The sequence below is a fragment of the Camelus bactrianus genome, chromosome 21 (assembly GCF_048773025.1).
Source record: "Camelus bactrianus isolate YW-2024 breed Bactrian camel chromosome 21, ASM4877302v1, whole genome shotgun sequence".
Lineage (NCBI taxonomy): Eukaryota > Metazoa > Chordata > Mammalia > Artiodactyla > Camelidae > Camelus > Camelus bactrianus.
The window spans coordinates 28,826,488-28,844,040 of NC_133559.1; the positions used below are offsets into that span (position 1 = coordinate 28,826,488).

The 17,553-nt window shown below is 41.1% G+C and overlaps 1 protein-coding gene across 3 annotated transcripts in view; it reads left to right on the top strand.

Moving 5' to 3' along the window:
* RGL1 (ral guanine nucleotide dissociation stimulator like 1) overlaps positions 1–17,553 on the top strand; it is a 257,819-nt gene that overhangs the window by 175,223 nt on the left and 65,043 nt on the right. For all 3 annotated transcript variants that reach the window (XM_074349938.1, XM_074349937.1, XM_074349936.1), the window contains one exon: positions 617–825. In XM_074349938.1, coding sequence (XP_074206039.1) covers positions 617–825 — 209 coding nt within the window. The remainder of the gene's footprint in view (positions 1–616; positions 826–17,553) is intronic.

Sequence of the window (17,553 nt, forward strand, 5' to 3'; positions counted from 1 at the left end):
CTGGTGATGCTGAGTCAGAACGTATACTGCCTTCCGAGGACGGTCGCGCATCACATCACGGTCAGATCTCCCTGCTTTTCCGCGGAGAACACACTCCTTCCATGGCTGATTTTTTTTGTTTCAAGCTATCAACATGATGTCACCTGGTTTACCCAAATCTAAAAGTTACAAAATCAGCTCTCCAAAGCCAGTACGAGCCGGTTCCAGCACACCAGTGTAGGAGCTGTCTTTGAGAATGAGTCTGAAAACTTTACTGTGGAACAGTGCAAAAGGGAATGACTGAGAACATTTGCTAAACTCAGTCCTGGGGTCATAGAAAACATTCTTCACAGAATGCGCCAGCAACCTAGTCCTTGGTAGGGAAGTACGTAGGAGCCGATGTAACGTCTGCGGAGTAAGACCTCTGCTTCTAGAGAGGAAGGGAACGCACGTATCACCCCTGCAGCCCTACTCCCGTCCCACTCTCCTGTGCCCACAGGTGAGAGGTTTGCCTCACCTGACTTGCAGGGAAATTAAATCACAGCAAAGGGAAAACGTGACAGGCCATACCTCAGCTACTGCAGTGTTTTCAGGTTTACTTTCATTTCCTGATGATGCTCGTGAACTTGTTGTACAGGTTGAAGGGGACCAGCTTCCTCCGGGACATACAGTCAGTCAGTACGAGACCTGTAAGATCAGGACCATCAAAGCTGGCACCCTGGAGAAGCTTGTGGAGAACCTGCTGACAGCCTTCGGGGACAATGACTTCACCTATATCAGCATCTTCCTGTCGACGTACAGAGGCTTTGCCGCCACCAAAGATGTGCTGGAGCTGCTGCTGGACAGGTAGGACCCTGCAGGGTGCGAGCGGTGACGGGACCTCAGGCGCGCGGCCCTGCATCCCCTGCACCTGATGTGCCGGACAGATGCACAGGGAAGGAGTAGCCAGGAGGAGCGCCCTTTGGAACTAAGGGCGTGAAGACTATTCACAGTCAGTTTCTGGTGAAAATATCTCAAAAAAAAAAAAAAAAAATCTGTGAAAGGGTTAGGAGTATATACCGGAAATCTAGTCTCAGTTGCTTGTAGATTTTGGTTGCTATTTGCCACCCTAAAATTGTCTCCCCAGTTTTATAATTTTATATAATTCCAGTAAAGAATCAGCTAACCAGGAATCTTCCTAGGTTGTTGTGGGAATTAAACATGCTAAGTGTGTGGAGTATGGAGCTCAGTGTTAGACCCATAGGAAGTGGCCAGGGGACAGTGGCTGTGATGGTGACGACGGTGCTGTTGGTAACTGTTAACAGTCACCTCGCCATGCACTGGCTGCTTTATGGATGTGCACATAAATATCTTCCTTGATCTGTGTCATTAAGTCACGGGTTACACAGAATAAATAGATCAGTGTACATTATAATTCACACATTGATAATTGTATTTTCCCCCACTGTTTTTGTTTTGCTTGTAATTAAACTTGGTCTTTTAAAAAATTACTATTAAATTGACTTGATATTGGGAGGAAAAAGACTGTCAGCCAGACAGATGTTTTAGGACCATGGATATCCTCGCCCAAACTCTTATATTCTGGGGTTTCATAAGGAAGCAAGGGAGATGAGGGGTTTTTGTTGGAGTTAGTGAATATTGATTTTTAGTAGATCTTTTAATTTTGAAAGTAATGCTTGCTCCTGTTAAAAATTCTTATACCATAGAAAGGTATAAAAAGAAACTTTAATGTTTTCTCGTATTGCTACTTTTTCCTAAATAACATTTATCAGGTTTTTTTTTTTTAAATATGTGGAAGTAGAAAGAAAAAAATTAAACAGACAAGGGCAGACTTTAATCTAATTATGACACATATTAACATTTAAAAAATATAAGTAATTCTTGTACATAGTGAAAAGTTTAAATGATTCAGAAAATTATAAAAATGAAAAGTAAACATTTCTATTTCCCCAAGTACCATTCCCAGTCTCACTCTTCTTCGATAACTGTAAATTATTCCTTCTGTATTATCCCCCAGTTTTTCTGTGTGTATATAAGTGTATGTGTATATATTTTTATTTATATATGATGTTTATCATATATACAGTATGAATAGAGTCATAGCACACATGCAACATTCTTTTTTCGCTTATTTGTATCTTGGAGATTTTTTCAGTAAGATCATTAACATACATAAAGGGCTTAGAACAGTGGCAGGCATATTGAAAACTTAAGAACTGTAAGTTATTGTTCTTTTCAAATCAGCACATACAGATTAGCTATATTCTTTTGAGTGGCTTTATGGTATTTTATGGTTGGAGAGTTAAGCTCTCTCCAGTTTCTTAATTTGTTTCTAAACTTTTAAACAAGGCTGTGAAGAGTGTCTTTGAGTATGTTTTCTAAGAGCTTGTTTGAGAATTCCATAGGATCATTTCATAGAAGAGTGGTTGATGGGTCCAAGCAGATGAGCATTTTAAAGTGTGAAAGCTGTTGCTAGACTGCCCTCCAGAAAGCTGCACCAAACACACCCTGTCCACGAGAATGAGAGTGTCTGTTCCTTCTTTTCCCTCCGCCCTTGCCAACTGTGGGCATTCTCATCTCTACCGTTGGAGCAGACCCTACTGTGATCTGTCCATTGAGAAGTAGCTCATTGTTTTTATATTTATGTTTCTTACATTTATGAGTGAGGTTTAGCATGTTTTAAAATACTTACTGGGCATGCATGTTTTCTGTGAGCTCTCTTTTCACGTCCTTTTCTTATTTTTTTTTTGGACTACTATTGTCTCATTACTGACCACTTAATTGTAACTCTTCATAGATTAACAACATTAAAGCTTTTTCTTCTTATCATATGTTGGAAATTTTTTTTTGCTAATGTGTTCCTTGGTTATAAAAGTTGTTGACAAATATTCTTTTCAATGAAGACATTAAAAATGCTTTTTATGCAGTCCTGTCAGTCTTAAGAAAGGCCTTTAATAAGTTCTGTTATGATGTGACTAAGGTTACTGATAACAGTGGGTTTTTCTTAAGAAATTTTCCTCACAGATGCATACAGAGTGCAGTCGTTTGGATCAATGATTCTTCATATGTTCACTTTCAGGAACATTCACAAAATATCTGCCCTTTATCACGCATTGATCCTGTTAGCTCTGGACTTCAGCACAGGTGGGGAGTTCTGCAGTGTTTTTGCATAGCAGCACTTAAAATGCTAAGCCCGGAGCACACACCTGTGGGATTAGTGAGTCATTTCCTTCATAGTTTGTTTGCTTGCAAAATACCTCATACCTCTAAACAGAAACTGAAGAATTGTGTGAATTTTCTTTTTGCTATTTTATATTTATTAAAAAAGACGCAGTGTGCTAACTGTTGGCAGGCAGAATGAGGAAATACGTCAACACATCAGAAACTCCTCCAGGTTTTCCTTGGAATGGTAACCTCTTCTGCTCATGGGGTGACCCCACTGCTAATGGGCCACAGATGTTCACAGTCAGCAAGGGAGCGTGCACGGATCCCAGCTGCGTGTCACAGTGGACACACACACAGGAACAGGAGTGTTTAGTCTGATTCACGTACATCCAGCTTCTATTTGATGATTAAAAAAAAAATCTTCTGCTTGTTCTCCTACCATAGTGGGTAGACATTTTTTTTTAATTTTTAAAATATTACTCGATGACAATCGTTAAATAACAGAATCAACATGAATTCCAATTATGTTCAATCCAAACTACCATTTAAGGTATAACCGAATGAAGAGATAAGATATATCTTGAACCATTTAGATGGGCCAAGGCTCGAACTTGAGTTTAATCGCATAGTCACGTCCTTTGTTTGATTCTGACATGAGTGTAATCAACATGTACTGAGTGTCTATAAAATGCCCTGTGTTCTGCAAGACACCGTGTGGGTGAAGCAGAAATGTGAGACCTGGTATGTTCTCACCCTTGTGAACTTACTGGGAAGCTGCTGGGACTTCCCGCCCAGGGCCCCTCACTTGTAGTGCCCTCTGCATAATTTATATTCATCATTTTATACGCTTTGTCTTACAGAGGCCCCTCAAGTCATGTATACTTGCCCTACGAAGCTGAGATCCATCCCTGAGAACTTAATATTTTACTGCAAAAGAGAATTACATTCAGAAAACAGGTAGACAGCTATGCAAGACTGTGTAAAAATGAGCTCTGACATTTTCTACAAAAGTTCAGAGGAATAAATCCCACTTGTTTTGCTTCCTATGCAGAAATTTGGAATTGTTCATATATGTTCATAACTTCAACATGAATGTTTTTTCCTCACTCCATTTCCCACTCCCTCTTAGATTTTGTGGCCGAGTGTTAATCTTTGATTTTAAGCAAAATGCAGATCGTCTGCAACACTGGGTTCTTGAATTGGTCGTTGGGAGTTTTAATGTCTATGATTGGGAGGTAAGCAACTAAGATGCATAAATTTACCTTTCTGAAGATAAGCTAACTATACTATTTTCTTGTTAGAAAATTGTGGTGACTTGTTTATGGCTATTTAGTATTCTTACGTGATTTTTAAAAAATGAACCCTCTTGGCTTCTTAATAGTAGATTGCTCATCCTTTGTGAAATTAACACCAAGGAGTTATTCTAGGATGTGCTCATTCTAACCAGTCAAGAATGGATTGCAGGCAGATGCTGTGGTATTTTTTTCCCACCAGAGCAAAGTGTATTTAAAGTTAAACTTTGATTTTTCTTAAGACGTCCACTCGTGTGGCTTTTCTCATATGGAACTGTTCATTTTCTGGGATTTAAAAACATTGTTAATAGTTTTTTTTTTTTTATTCTGCCAATGTGAGCCTTTGTGGTTGACCAGTGGACGGTGGCTTGAAGTCCTGTTTGGCTAATCCCTTGTGTTTGCTTTGTCCCTTACTTGGGGGTGATCAGCAGTTAATAAGAAGCCCTGTTTTCCGTGCTTCTCACTGTGGCGCAGAGTTAATTCTAGGGCTCACTGGCTTCCCTTCTACCTAAGAGTAAGTTTCTGCATTGTGGTTCAGCTATTTGTGTTGGGGCTTTGAAACTTTATATTTTTCTAACTTTAAACATAACATTTCACTTGAAAATACATTCTTCCCACCGCACCATTAAAAAAAAAAAAAGTGAGGAAGTTAGATACCGCTGAAAATACCCAGCCTCAACTGTTGGGAGGAGCCTGCTCCAGCTGGGGGGCCTCACTGAGGACCGTGGCACGTCCGCACAGGTGTCTAGATTCTTCCTCAGACAGCCCTCCCATTAGCTAGTTTGGGGCTCTTGCTTGGCCATTCTTTCTCTGATGCCAGAAATGAGCAGAGCACCAAGGTCAAGTGGACTAGGGCTCCAGAAACTTGCTGAGTCACCCGTGGCACTCGGGCCACAGTTTGGAAGGGACTGAGTAGCAATCTGAATTTCCCTTCATTTTAAGTGAATTCTCCCACTGGAGGGCTTTCAGAGAGGATGGAGGTCGAAGCCCTCCGTAAACACTCTGCTTTAAAGACCAGACTGACTTGAATTTGCTTGCTTAGGTCACAGAGAGGAGATTCATTCAGTGGCACTTCCAGCTTGTTTCTTCCTCCCGTGTTTGATTGCCATGCATTTTCACAGACTTTGTCTTATTTAGTTCATTCATCATTACCTGCATGTTCACCAATAAGAAAATTGAGGCTCAGAAACATTCAGTCTTAGAGGCGGAGCTGTAATTAACACCTACCTCTTTCTGACTTGGATGCTCTTTGCAAGCACGCCAGGTCACCTCCCACGGTTTGTTAACGTCACTTTTAAAGGAAGGGTGACTTGGGTCTCCTGCTTGGGTGTCCTTTTCTCTGTTACCTCAGTTGCTTTTCCTGGGAAGCTGCATTTCCTGTGGGATACTCCCTTCGCACAGTTGTGAGCAGCTCACTTGCACATCAATGCTTCTGTTCACTTAGCCATTCAGATGATATTTACCAAGTGTTTAATATCTACCATGCACTGTGCAAGGTGCTGTGCATAAAGTGATGGACAGACCAATTCTGACTCCTGCCCTCTTCATGCTTCATGGCTGAGAGAAACATTAAATAAGTAGACAAATAAATGTGTATAATTAAAATCGATACAATCTTCGGGAGGTAAGAGCTAGGCTCTGTGACAGAGACAACGAGAGGATTTTTTGCGGGGTGGGGGGTGGAGAGGAGGTATTTCCAAAACAGAAGTGGATATTGGCCAGTGGTCTGAGGTGGTTAGATATGTCATGGGTCATCAAGGTTGCTGTTGGGTTGATGTGAATGGACTGTTTCTGTTTGGTGTACTCAGACCAAATCCCCTGATGTGAATCCACTACTTGCCAAAGAGAACTCTTCTGGGAGGGTAGATATACAGAAAATGCAGAAACTTGAGAGGGTTTATGCAAATATATATATACTCCTATGAGGATAATAATGTAAAATCTATATTTTCTTTTCTTTTTTTTAATTTAATCTTTATTTATTGTTAGGGGAGGTACTGGGAATTGAACCCAGGACCTTCGGCATGCTAAGCATGCACTCTACCTCCGAGCGGTACCCCACCCCCAAATCCTGGAGTAGTAACACCTTCTTCTGTAAAAGGTGATGTACCAATAACCAGCAAGGGCGGAGCTGCCCTTGCCAGTGAAGCCACTTCCTGCACAGCATAGAGAAGGCGAGCAAATAGAAAGCTTGAAAACATTTTTATTTATCTCCATAGATTTTGTTGTAAATGCCAAACATGATTCCTTTTTCTTTCAGAGGTGTAGGATATTTTACGGGAAAAGCAATTTTCCTGTCTTTTGGTCATGAGATTTACGCCTGAGGTACAGGAATGGTTAAAAGCATGGGCTTGGGAGTCAGAAAACGGATTTGACCCGAGTTTTGCACCCCTTAGTGGCTCTGCAACATTGGGCGAGCTATTTTATCTTACTAGCTTCGGTTTTCTTACCTATAAAATGAATGAAAAATAACCCTAATTTGTAGGATTATTATGACGGTTAAGCTTGATAATACAAAGGCCTTAGTATAGTGGCTGGCAAGTATTAAGTGCTTAAGAGATTACCATCACCTTGTTTTCCTTTGTTCATGGCACTTACCGCTATTTGAAATTACCTTTCTTGTTTATCGTGCTTATTTCCTGGTCGCCTCTCCTACTCAGAGACCATGTCTGTTGCTCACTGCTGTACCCTTAGAGAGGAACAGGACCTGGCAGTAGGTGCTGAGGAACCATTTGTCTAACAAATAAATCATGGTTATTATTATTCATGCCTATTATGAGCAGGTACATTGGAAGATTCGCCAGTGAACATTACCCAGCCTCTGCCTACGTTTAGTGGGAGAGACAAATAAATCTGTAGACTCATACCATTACCGTCAAGGCAGTGAGGGCTCAATGTGTCCTTTTAAAAAAGATAGACTTTATTTTTCAGAGAAGTTTTAGGTTCACAGCGAAATTGAGTGGAAATTACAGGAACTTCCCATATACCTCCTGCCCCGTCCATGCCCCTCCACTATCAACATCCCCCACCAGAATGATACATTTGTTAAAATCATTGACACATTTTTATCACCCAGAGTTCATAGTTTACATTATGACTCACTCTTGGTGTTGTGCATTCTATGGGTTTAGACAAATGTATAATGACATGTATCCATCATTATAATATCACACAGAATTATTTTGCTGCCCTAAAAATCGTCTGTGCTCTGCCTGTTTACTTCCCTACCCCCACCCCAATCCCTGGCAATCATTGGTCTTTCTACTCTCTCCATGGTTTTGCCTTTTCCAGAATGTCATATAGTTGGAATCATACAGCATGTAGCCTTTTCAGATTGGCTTCTTTCATGTCGTAACATGCAATTTAGGGTCCTTCGTGTCTTTTCAGGGCTTGGTAGCTCATTTCTTTTTAGTGCTGAATAACCTTCATTGTCTGAATGGCCCAGAGTTGATTTACCCATTCACCTGCTATATGACATCTTGGTTGTTTCTGAGTTTTGGCAATTATGAAGAAAGGTGCTATAAACATCCATGTGCAGGCTTTTGTGTAGACATAAGTTTTCAGCTTCTCTGGATAAATACCAAGGAGCAAGAATTTTGGATCATAGGGGAAAAATATGTTTAGTTTTGTATGAAACTGTTAAAACTGTCTTCCAAAGTGGCTGTACCATTTTGCATTCCCACTAGCAGTGAAAGAGATTTCCTGTTACTCCACATCCTTGTTATTGTCAGTGTTTTGGATTTTTGCTATTCTAATAGGTATGTAATTGTATCTCATTGTGTTTTTAATTTGCAGTTCCCTAATGACATGGAACATATGGAACATGTTTTCATATAGTATTTGTCATCTGTGTATCTTCTTTGGTGAGGTATCTGTTCAGGTCTTTTACTCATTTTTAAATTCTGTTGTTTGTTTTCTTATTGTTGAGTTTCAAGATTTCTTTATATATTTTGGATAAAACTCCTTTATCAGATGTGGTTTTGTTTTTTTGTTTTTTGTTTTTTTGGCAAATATTTTATCCAAGTCTGAAGCTTATTTTCTCATTCTCTTGACGTTGTCTTTTGCAGAAATTTTTCATTTTAATGAAGTCCAGTTTATCAATTTTTTGTTTCATGATTTGTGCCTGTCTTGTATCTAGAAGATCATTGTCATACCCAAGGTCATCTAGGTTTTCTCCTACATTATTTTCTAAAAGTTTTATGTTTTACATTCAAGTCTGTGATCCATTTTGAGTTAATTTTTATGAAATGTCCAAAGTTTGTGTCTACATTCATTATTTTGCATGAGGATGTCTAATTGTTCTGTCACCCGTCATTTGTTGAAAAGACTATCTTTGCTCCATTGTGTTGCCTTAGCTCCTTTGTCAAAGATCAATTGACTGTATTTATGCAGGTCTATTTCTGGACCCTATATTCTGTTCCATTGATCTCTTTGTCTTTCTTTTCACCAATACCACTGTGTCTTGATTACTGTAGTATTATAACATGTCTTGAAGTCAGGCAGAATCAGTTCTCTGACTTTATTCTTCAATATCGAGTTGGCTATTCTGGGTCTTTTGCCTCTTCACATAAACTTTATAATCAATTTGTCAAAATCCACAAAGTAACTTACTGGGATTTTGATTGGGATTGCACTGAATCTATATAAATCAAATTGGGAAGAAATGACATCTTGATAACATTGAGTTTTCCTATCCATGAACATGGAATATCTCTCCCTTTATTTAGTTCTTTGATAACTTTCTTCAGAGTTTCGTAGGTTTTCTTATATAGATTTGTATATTTATATTTAGATTTATAGCTGAGTATTTTAATTTTGAGGGGGCACTGCTATAAAGGGTAATATGTTTTAATTTCAAATTCCACTGTTCATTGCTTGTATTTAGGAAAGCAATTGACTGTTGTATGTTAACCTTGTATTCTGCAGTCTTGCTGTATCTGCATATTAGTTTCAAAAGTTTTTAGTTGATTCTTTCAGGTTTTCTACATAGACAGTTGTGTTATCTGAAAAAATGACAGTTTCTTTCTTTCTTCACAGTCTATACCTTTTATTTCCTCCTCTTGTCTTTTTGATTAGCAAAGACTTCCAGTGCAGTGTTTAAAGGCAGTGTGAGAGGAAACATCCTTGTTAACTGGGAAGGCTTTGAGTTTCTAACAGTTGTGTATGATGTTAGCTGTAGAGTTTGTAGATGTTATTTATCAAGTTAAAGAAATTTCCCCCTATTCCTAGTCTGCTATGAGTTTTACTGTGAATGGATATTGGATTTTGTCATGTGTTTTTTTATGCATCTGTTGATATGATCATGTGATTTTCCTTTTTCAGCCTGTTGATATGGTGGATTGCATTAACTGATTTTGAAATGTTGAACCAGCTTTGCATACTAGGAATAAATTCCTCTTGGTTGTGGTGTATAATTTTTTTTCATGTTGTTTGATTTAATTTGCTACTTTTTTCCTGAGGATTTTTGCATCTGTGTTCATGAGAGATCTTGGCCTGTAGTTTTCTTTTCTTATATCTTCGTCTGGTTTTGGAGTCCTTATAGGATGAGTTAGGAAGTAATCCCTCTGTTCGTATCTTCTGGAAGAGATTGTAGAGAATTGCTGTAGTTTCTTTACTAAATGTTTGGAAGAATCCACCGGTGAACCCATCTGGACATGGTGCTTTCTGTTTTGGGAGGTTACTGATTATTGACTCAGTTCTTTAATAATATAGGTTTATTCAGTTTGTCTCTTTCTTCTCGTGTGACTTTTTTGTAGGTATAAATTTCTGACCTATATCATTTCCTATTCTGTGAACTTCTTTTAACATTTCTTGCAAGGCAGAGCTACTGGCAACAAATTCCCTCATATTTTGTTTGAGAAAGTCTTTATCTCTCCTTCACTTTTGAAGGATAATTTTGCAGAGTACAGAATCCTGGGTTGGTGGTTTTTTTCCTCTCAGTGCTTTAAGTATTTCACTCCCTTCATGCTTTCATAGTTTCTGAAAAGAAGTCAGATTTAATTCTTATCTTTGCTCCTTTTTAGTTAAGATGTTTGTTCTCCTCTCCCCTGGCTTCCTTCCAGATTTTTTCTTTATTGTTGGTTTTCTGAAGTTTGAATAAGATATACCTAGGTGTAGTATTTTTAGCATTTATCCTGCTTAGTGTTCTCTGAGCTTCCTAGATCTGTTTTTTGTTTCTGATGTTAATTTAGGGGAAATTATCAGTCATTATTCCTTCAAATGTTGCTTCTGTTCTCTCCTCTCTTTCTTCTCCTCCCAGTGTTCCTGTTACATGTGTCACATGTTTTGTGTTGTCCTGTAGTACTTGATATGCTCTTCTGGTTTTTCTGAGTTTTTTTGTTTTGTTTTGTTACTTGTTTGTTTTCTTTTCAGTTTTGAAACTATTATTTTCTTATCCTCAAACTCAGAGATTCTTTCCTCAGCCATGTCCAGTCTATTAATGAGCCCATAAAAGGCAGCCTTCATTTCTATTACAGGGTTTTTGATCTCCAACATTTCTTTTTGAGTCTTTCTTAGAATTTCCATCTCTCTGCTTATATTATCCATCTGTTCTTTTATGTTGTCTATTTCTTTCCATTAAATTCCTTAGCATATTAGTCATAGTTTTTTGTTTGTTTGTTTTAATAAATTCCTGGTCTGATAATTCTGCCATTTCTGCTATATCTGACTCTGGTTCTGATGTTTAGTCTCTTCAAAATGTGTTTTGTGCCCTTTAGCATACCTTATAATTTCTTGATAAAAGGTGGCTATGATGTACCAGGTAAAAGGAAGTTGGGCTTCAGTAATGAAGTTGCAACGTGGAGGTAGGGTAGGTGGGGAGTGTTCCACAGTCCTATGATTAGGTTTTAGTCTTATGATTGGCCTGTACCTCTGGATCATGAACTTCATTAGTGCTTCTTAGTTGTTTTTCTTTCCTCCTTTAGGAAAAGGATGGCTTGATGGAGCTGGAGATAAGGGGTTCCTTTCCCTCATGTGGAAGGCTAGAGAAGACTAGAGTCAGGTATTTTCCTTCCCCTAGGTAGGCTAAGCTCTGATAAAACCCCAGCAGGATAGATTCTGATAAAATGGCTTGTTCTGAGGGCAGGTGTTGTTTAGAGGAACGGAGTGCTCTGGTCTATCTCAGAATGGTTCCTTTTCCCCTCCCCTTGCTGAAAGCACAAGGAGACTTCTCCTGTATTAACTCTCAGAACCTGGTCAAGCTCCTGGAGGTAAAACTCACAAAAGTGTGGTGGCCCCCCTATGACAGGGTCCCACTGGAGTTTTTCTCTCTTAGACTTGTCCACACTGAACCTGCAGCAATGCATCAATTACAGTTCAGATTTTCCTACCCTGGCGCTGGTTCCCATGGAGATTTCTGCTCTGTTAAGTTGTGGTCCTCTGTATCTGCCTGACTATCTGTTCAGATTTAGCAGATGAGTATTTGCCCTGTGACTTGACTTCTTGATGGATCTAAGAAGAGCTGTTGACCTTTCAGTTTATTCAGATTTTTACTTGTTGTTAGGTTAAAGTGGGGACTTCTAAGTTCCTTACATGATGGACTGGAAACTGGAAGTCCTCTTCTGCCCATTTTTTAATCAAGTTGCTCATTTTCTTATTGTTGAGTTTTAAGAGTTTTTGTGCATTTTGGATAACAGTTCTTTATCAAATATGCCTTTTGCAAATGTTTTCTCCCTGTCTGCAGCTTATCTTCTCATTTTCTTTATTCAATGTGTACTTTTAAGAAAAACCTTCCTCCCCCTCTTCCTCTGAGAGCTGTGAGGTGGTTGTAGTGAACCTCCTTTCAAAAACTCTGAACACAAATCCATTCAGCTCTCAAACGCTTCCTTAGCATAAGAAGCTGGGTTGGCATTTTTGAGTTGCTTACAATATGTTTCAAATTATTTTTTGTTAAACCTCACTTAAAATTAATTAAGCTTTTAAAAAAACTTTAGTTCTGTAATTAGACTAGGCATTTGCCAAATATTCCTAGATGCATGCTGGCATGCAGTGCTCATTGGATTCTATTATTTCCTTCTCTTTCAGTAGGAGACAAGGCTTCTAGTATCTTTCCTCTGCTCTTCTAGGTCCAAGGAGAGGGGCTTATGAGCAGAGAACACTTTAGGGAGCAGATCCTGGAACTGAACCTACTTAGAGGGCCTCACAGCATCTTATGCTGGTGACGACCGTAAGTCACCCCCAGGTGCTTGTCTCTTACAACAGTAACACTTACATTAAATGTCACTAATATGATTTTCCCGACACTTTCGTGTCAGAGTTATTTATGTCTAAATTCTACTAGTTACATAGGAACGTTTTTCAAGAGAATGCCATGCCATTCTTCATTTATTTTAGTAACTTCCCTCCTCAAATCCCAACAAAATCAGATGGAAACGAACAGAGTGGTTGATTCAGCCATTGAATCCTTTGTCCCACCCATGAGTGAAAAAGTTGAGATTTATTGGTCAGTTGGTTCCAGGATGCGCATTCCATTCATAGAGTGGGAAAGCTTTCAGGAAATCCTAACATTGCTTTGTTCCCTTTTTAGCTTTAGATGCAGACATACTGGAATCCTGACTAGGGTGAGAATTTATTAGAAAATGAAGCCCGTTTCTTAAGATTTTTGTTATAGCAGATGAGTTTCAATAGGTTTTCTCTAGGTTTAAGTATTGAGACCACATGGGCAAGAACACCTTCAGTGGTGTATATGTTACAGGATTTTTTTCAAAAAAGGCAGATTGATGAAAGATAAATTGAACTTATTCCTTGTGACTATCAGAAAGATGAAAGTATTTGCTGATAGAAGAGAAAAAGAGGGTTGTAACAAGGGCTATGAGAATCTTTGGGGGTATTGAAATGCTCCTAACATCAGAAAGAGCATTGAGAACTTTTGTAGGGCCTGTCCATCGTGAAAGGTCCTATGCTCTTGCTTTATTGAGGGGAGAAAAAGAGTTTAGCTCATAAAACTATAGAAGATACAACGTCCGTAATGATTTACATTCCCGCCCGTGGCAGAGTAATGCCCCCACCCCAAAGATGTCCAGTCTTAGTCCCTGGAATCTATGAATGTATTTGGTTACGTGACAAAGCAGAATTAAGGTTGCTAACCAGCTGACCTTTAACTAAGGAGATTAATTTGGATTATTTGGGTGGATCCAGTGTCATCAAAAGCATCCTTAAAAGTGAAGGATGGAAGCAAAAGAGAGAGAGAAAAAAATGCGAGGATGGAAACAGGATCGGAGAGATGCTGTGTTGCTGGCTTTGAAGTTTGGGGAAGGGGACCCTGAGCCAAGGAATGCAAGCGGCCCCTAGAAGCTAAAAAAGGCAAGTACACGGATTACCTCCTATAATTTCTGGATCACAGTGCTGCTGACACCTGGACTGTAGCCCAAGGAGACGTGTTGGACTTCTGTTAATTTTGTGTAACTGGTTTGTGGCAATTTGTTGTAGCAGCAATAGAAAACTAATATATCATCAATAAACTTTTGGTCTATTAGGGAGGTTGTTCGTAATTTGATAGGAGACAAGGAATTCTTGTCAGGGAGACTGACCCCAAAAATCTTGTGCTCGTGGGCTCGGGGAAGTTGAAGGTCAGGTGGGGGCTCACCTTCCCTTTGCTCTGTCACGGCGTCGTGCCGCGTTCAGCCGTGGCCCCCACACTCAGCCCCAGAAGCATGGTGGTTACCCTCAGCCTGACAAGCGCTGTTAACTCTCTCCTCCCTGCAGCTGTGCCTTTGCTGTGGGTTAACCAGAAAAGTTTAATGTGGTGCTGTTTTAGAATTACATTCAGCCGTAATCACGTGAGGGCAAATGGAAATAAATTCCCTTGCCTGCTGGGTTGGTTGCCTTTGGCCCATCTTCACTTTTGGCTAAATGGGCCTGCCTCTCACCCGGCAGCGCTGTGGGAATTCTCCATGGAAACGTGCGGTGGGGCAGCAGGGCCCCAGCTTTGTGGACGACAGTGGTGGTTCTGTTAAAGGAGACCCTAAAGGGACACTGGCTGTCAAAGACTTCGTCCCAGATCCAAGCAGGCCAGCTTGGGAAAGAAATGAGATTAAAATGTTTCTATGAAGTTGATTAAAAAAATTTTTTTTCACTTGGCAAAGGGAGACAGGACATCCTTCTTTTTTAAGAAAAGAATACCAGCAGGTTTTTTTCTTTTTTAAATGTGCTTGTGTTTGGAAACTACAGAACAAAACTGACCAAAAAAACCTGAAAGGCAAGGTACATACATTCTGAGTGGTTCCTGGAAAGCTGTAAATTCAGCTTTGATCATCTAAAGCAGTGGTTCTGACCATTTTCTAGCAGTTGGTGGGAGGGGTTGATGATAAACCCCTTTAAGAACCTGCTACACAGTGTGGGCTCTCTCTAGAGAAAAAAGAGCACATTACCGGACTGCTTATGGCTTGGGGACCCCTACGGTTCCCTAAGCTCACCCAGGGGCCCGCGGTTATGACTCTCCAAGCAAAGGCTCCCAGGCTTGGATGGCAGGGAACACGTAGGTGGCCACTATGAGTCCAAGGAGAGTACCACTCCTGGCTTATATTGTGGATGGGGCAAGTATCTAAAGTATGGTTCTGAAAAGTAAATTCATCAATCTCATTAAATTTAATGATTAAAAAAAAGTATGTCTCTGAAACTTGAAAAGGAAAAGGGATTGGCTATTTTTGAGTTAATTTTATGTTTTTCTTATTACTTTTATTTGATATTTCTGTTTTTCTTTTTCTTTTCTTTTTTTCTTTCTTTCTTTTTTTTTTTTTTTTTTTTTTTTGATGAACTTAGCCCTTGAGAATGACATCAGACTCCTAGTCCTAATTCTTTCCCTTTTTTTGGTCTCTACTAAGGTTGCCAGCAAGCACCAATTGAGATAAATTGATGTTATACTGAGCTTTTGTAAGTGCAGGGGAGAAAAGCAGATCTAAAACTGGTGGGATGCCGTGACCTGAAACTCAGCGTCCTTGTGTTTGGTTTTACACAGCATTGTTCATAGTGAAGAACTCTGCCATAGCAGCTTTCTGCGGCTGGGGAAAACCGAGCCGCAGGCTCGCGCTGACTTGCTAATAATGTATTAATTCATCTGAAATGCAAGGAAAATCCCGACTTCTTAACACATTCTGTGATTGTCAGGGTGCCGCCAGCTCCCTCCCCCCAGTCCTAACCTACTTCTTCTGTCCAGTTGTAGCATGCTAACAAGACAGGTTTGCAATGGATGGTTTAGAACTGTTACAACCTACATGTGGAAGGAGGAGGCACTGGTTAGCCCCTGAGCTCTGGGGGAGGAAGAGAAGTGGGTGACCAGGACTTGGAATAGGAAGTGGAAGAAACCTTATGGCAAGGGCATGAAAGCTATCAGACTTAAGAAATAACTTTACATGTGAATGAGAAGCAAGTTATAGCAAGAGACACTACTTTGTTTTCTTTCTCTGGTCCATAGTGATTGTGAAATCTTTGTTCTTTTCTTGGTCTCCCTTTCAGACAGCTGTGGGTTGGGGCTGGGGGTGAAGGTATTATCCTCAGGGGAAATCTCGTGGCGTTTGGTAACTGTCACGTGGCACAGAAACACTGGGTACTTTTTGCTGTCAGCATTGTCTTAACTGTCAGGGACTAACAGAGATAACGTGGTGAGTCGAAGGGCAAGAAGCGGGCAGGGCCCTTCACAGCAAAGGCCTAGAGGGGGAACTGGGGCTCTTGCTGGGTCTTCTAGCATTGTCTAGTCATGGGGAAACTTTGCACAGAGAAGCAGACCTTGTGAGTGAGAGCACCCGCCAGGTTCTCTGTTCAGCATCGCTGGCCCCTTCCTTTCTTGCTAGGGAACAAGGAGTTTTTGCCTTGTTGTCTTTGACCTCTGTTTTCTCCTTGAATAAATGCCTCCCCTGGGGTAACAGGACCTTTCCAAGGTAGACTTGGTGGCCATGACCCCGTTCTCAGGTCACACTTGGGTGGAGAGGTGCCTGCCATGGAGGAGATTATTCAGAGGGATTAAAAACCACCCTCGTGCTGACTGTGGTGTGCAGTCCACAGAGGCCTCGCTGGGTGTTGCAGACACCTGTAGACTGTTGCACCGTGTCAGTCTCCCGAGTCAAGGTCAGCTTCTGAACATTTTTCTCATACCTGACCTGTGTTCTTCTGGGTCAGTTAAAGAAAAAAGCCTCAGCTGCTCCTGGGCTGGGGGTGATTGGAAGAGCAAAAACTCCCAGAGGCCCCTGAGGCTGCGGCTGCATGTGAGGTCCCCCTGCCCTGCCGGCCTCCTCTCTGTTCTTCCCTCCCCAGCCTCTCTTTCATTCGTGGCAGCAGAGGGCACTCATTGATTCATTTACCAAATGTTTATTGAGCATCTGCTAAGAGCAGGCTCTACTCCGGGCTCGGGACATATGGCAGAGAGCAAGGTAAAAGAGTGGAGATGTCACAGGAGAGGGAAATGTCACACCCCAGGACACTCCGCCAAGTGAGTGTCCTTGGGTTCGAGTGAGAAAGAATTCAAGAGTGAGCCGAAGCAGAATGAAAGCGGGTTTATTCAGGGAGAGACACACTCCATAGGCAGAAGGCGGACAAGAGGGCCCCGGGGTGTGGGGCTGTCTGCGGGCTGGGTGACTTTATATGCTAACGAGTGGGAGGAATGTTCTAGCTATCTTGGGGAAGGGGCGGGGACTTTCAGGAACTGGGCTACGCGCTCACTTGTTGGCCTTTCGTGGTCAGCCCCGGAACTGTCACGGTGCCTGTCATGGCAGGGGAGTGGTTTTTAGTAGTATAATGGAGGGGTCGTCCTTGGCACCATCTTGGTGTTAGCTGGTTCCAGCAGGGTTTTGTCCTATCCTGTTTTTCTCACGGCTGTGTCCCCCTCCTCATTCTTTTAGCTGTTGTGCCCTGCCCTTCTTCCTTCCTATCTCAAAACCAAAGCCCTTACCATGGCCCACCAGGCCCTCATGATCTGTCCCCACCACTCGCAGGCTCAGTTTCCTCTCTGCCCCCACTTACTCTGTTCTGCTCCTTCCTCACTGGCCTTCTGGATGTTTCTTAGGCACACCGTCCTACCGTTGCCCCAGGGCCTTTGCACCAGCTCTCCCCTCCACCTGGAAGGCTCTTCTCCTGGAGATCTTTGTGGCCCACTCCCTCACCTTCTGGAGGCCTTCAGTCATTGTCA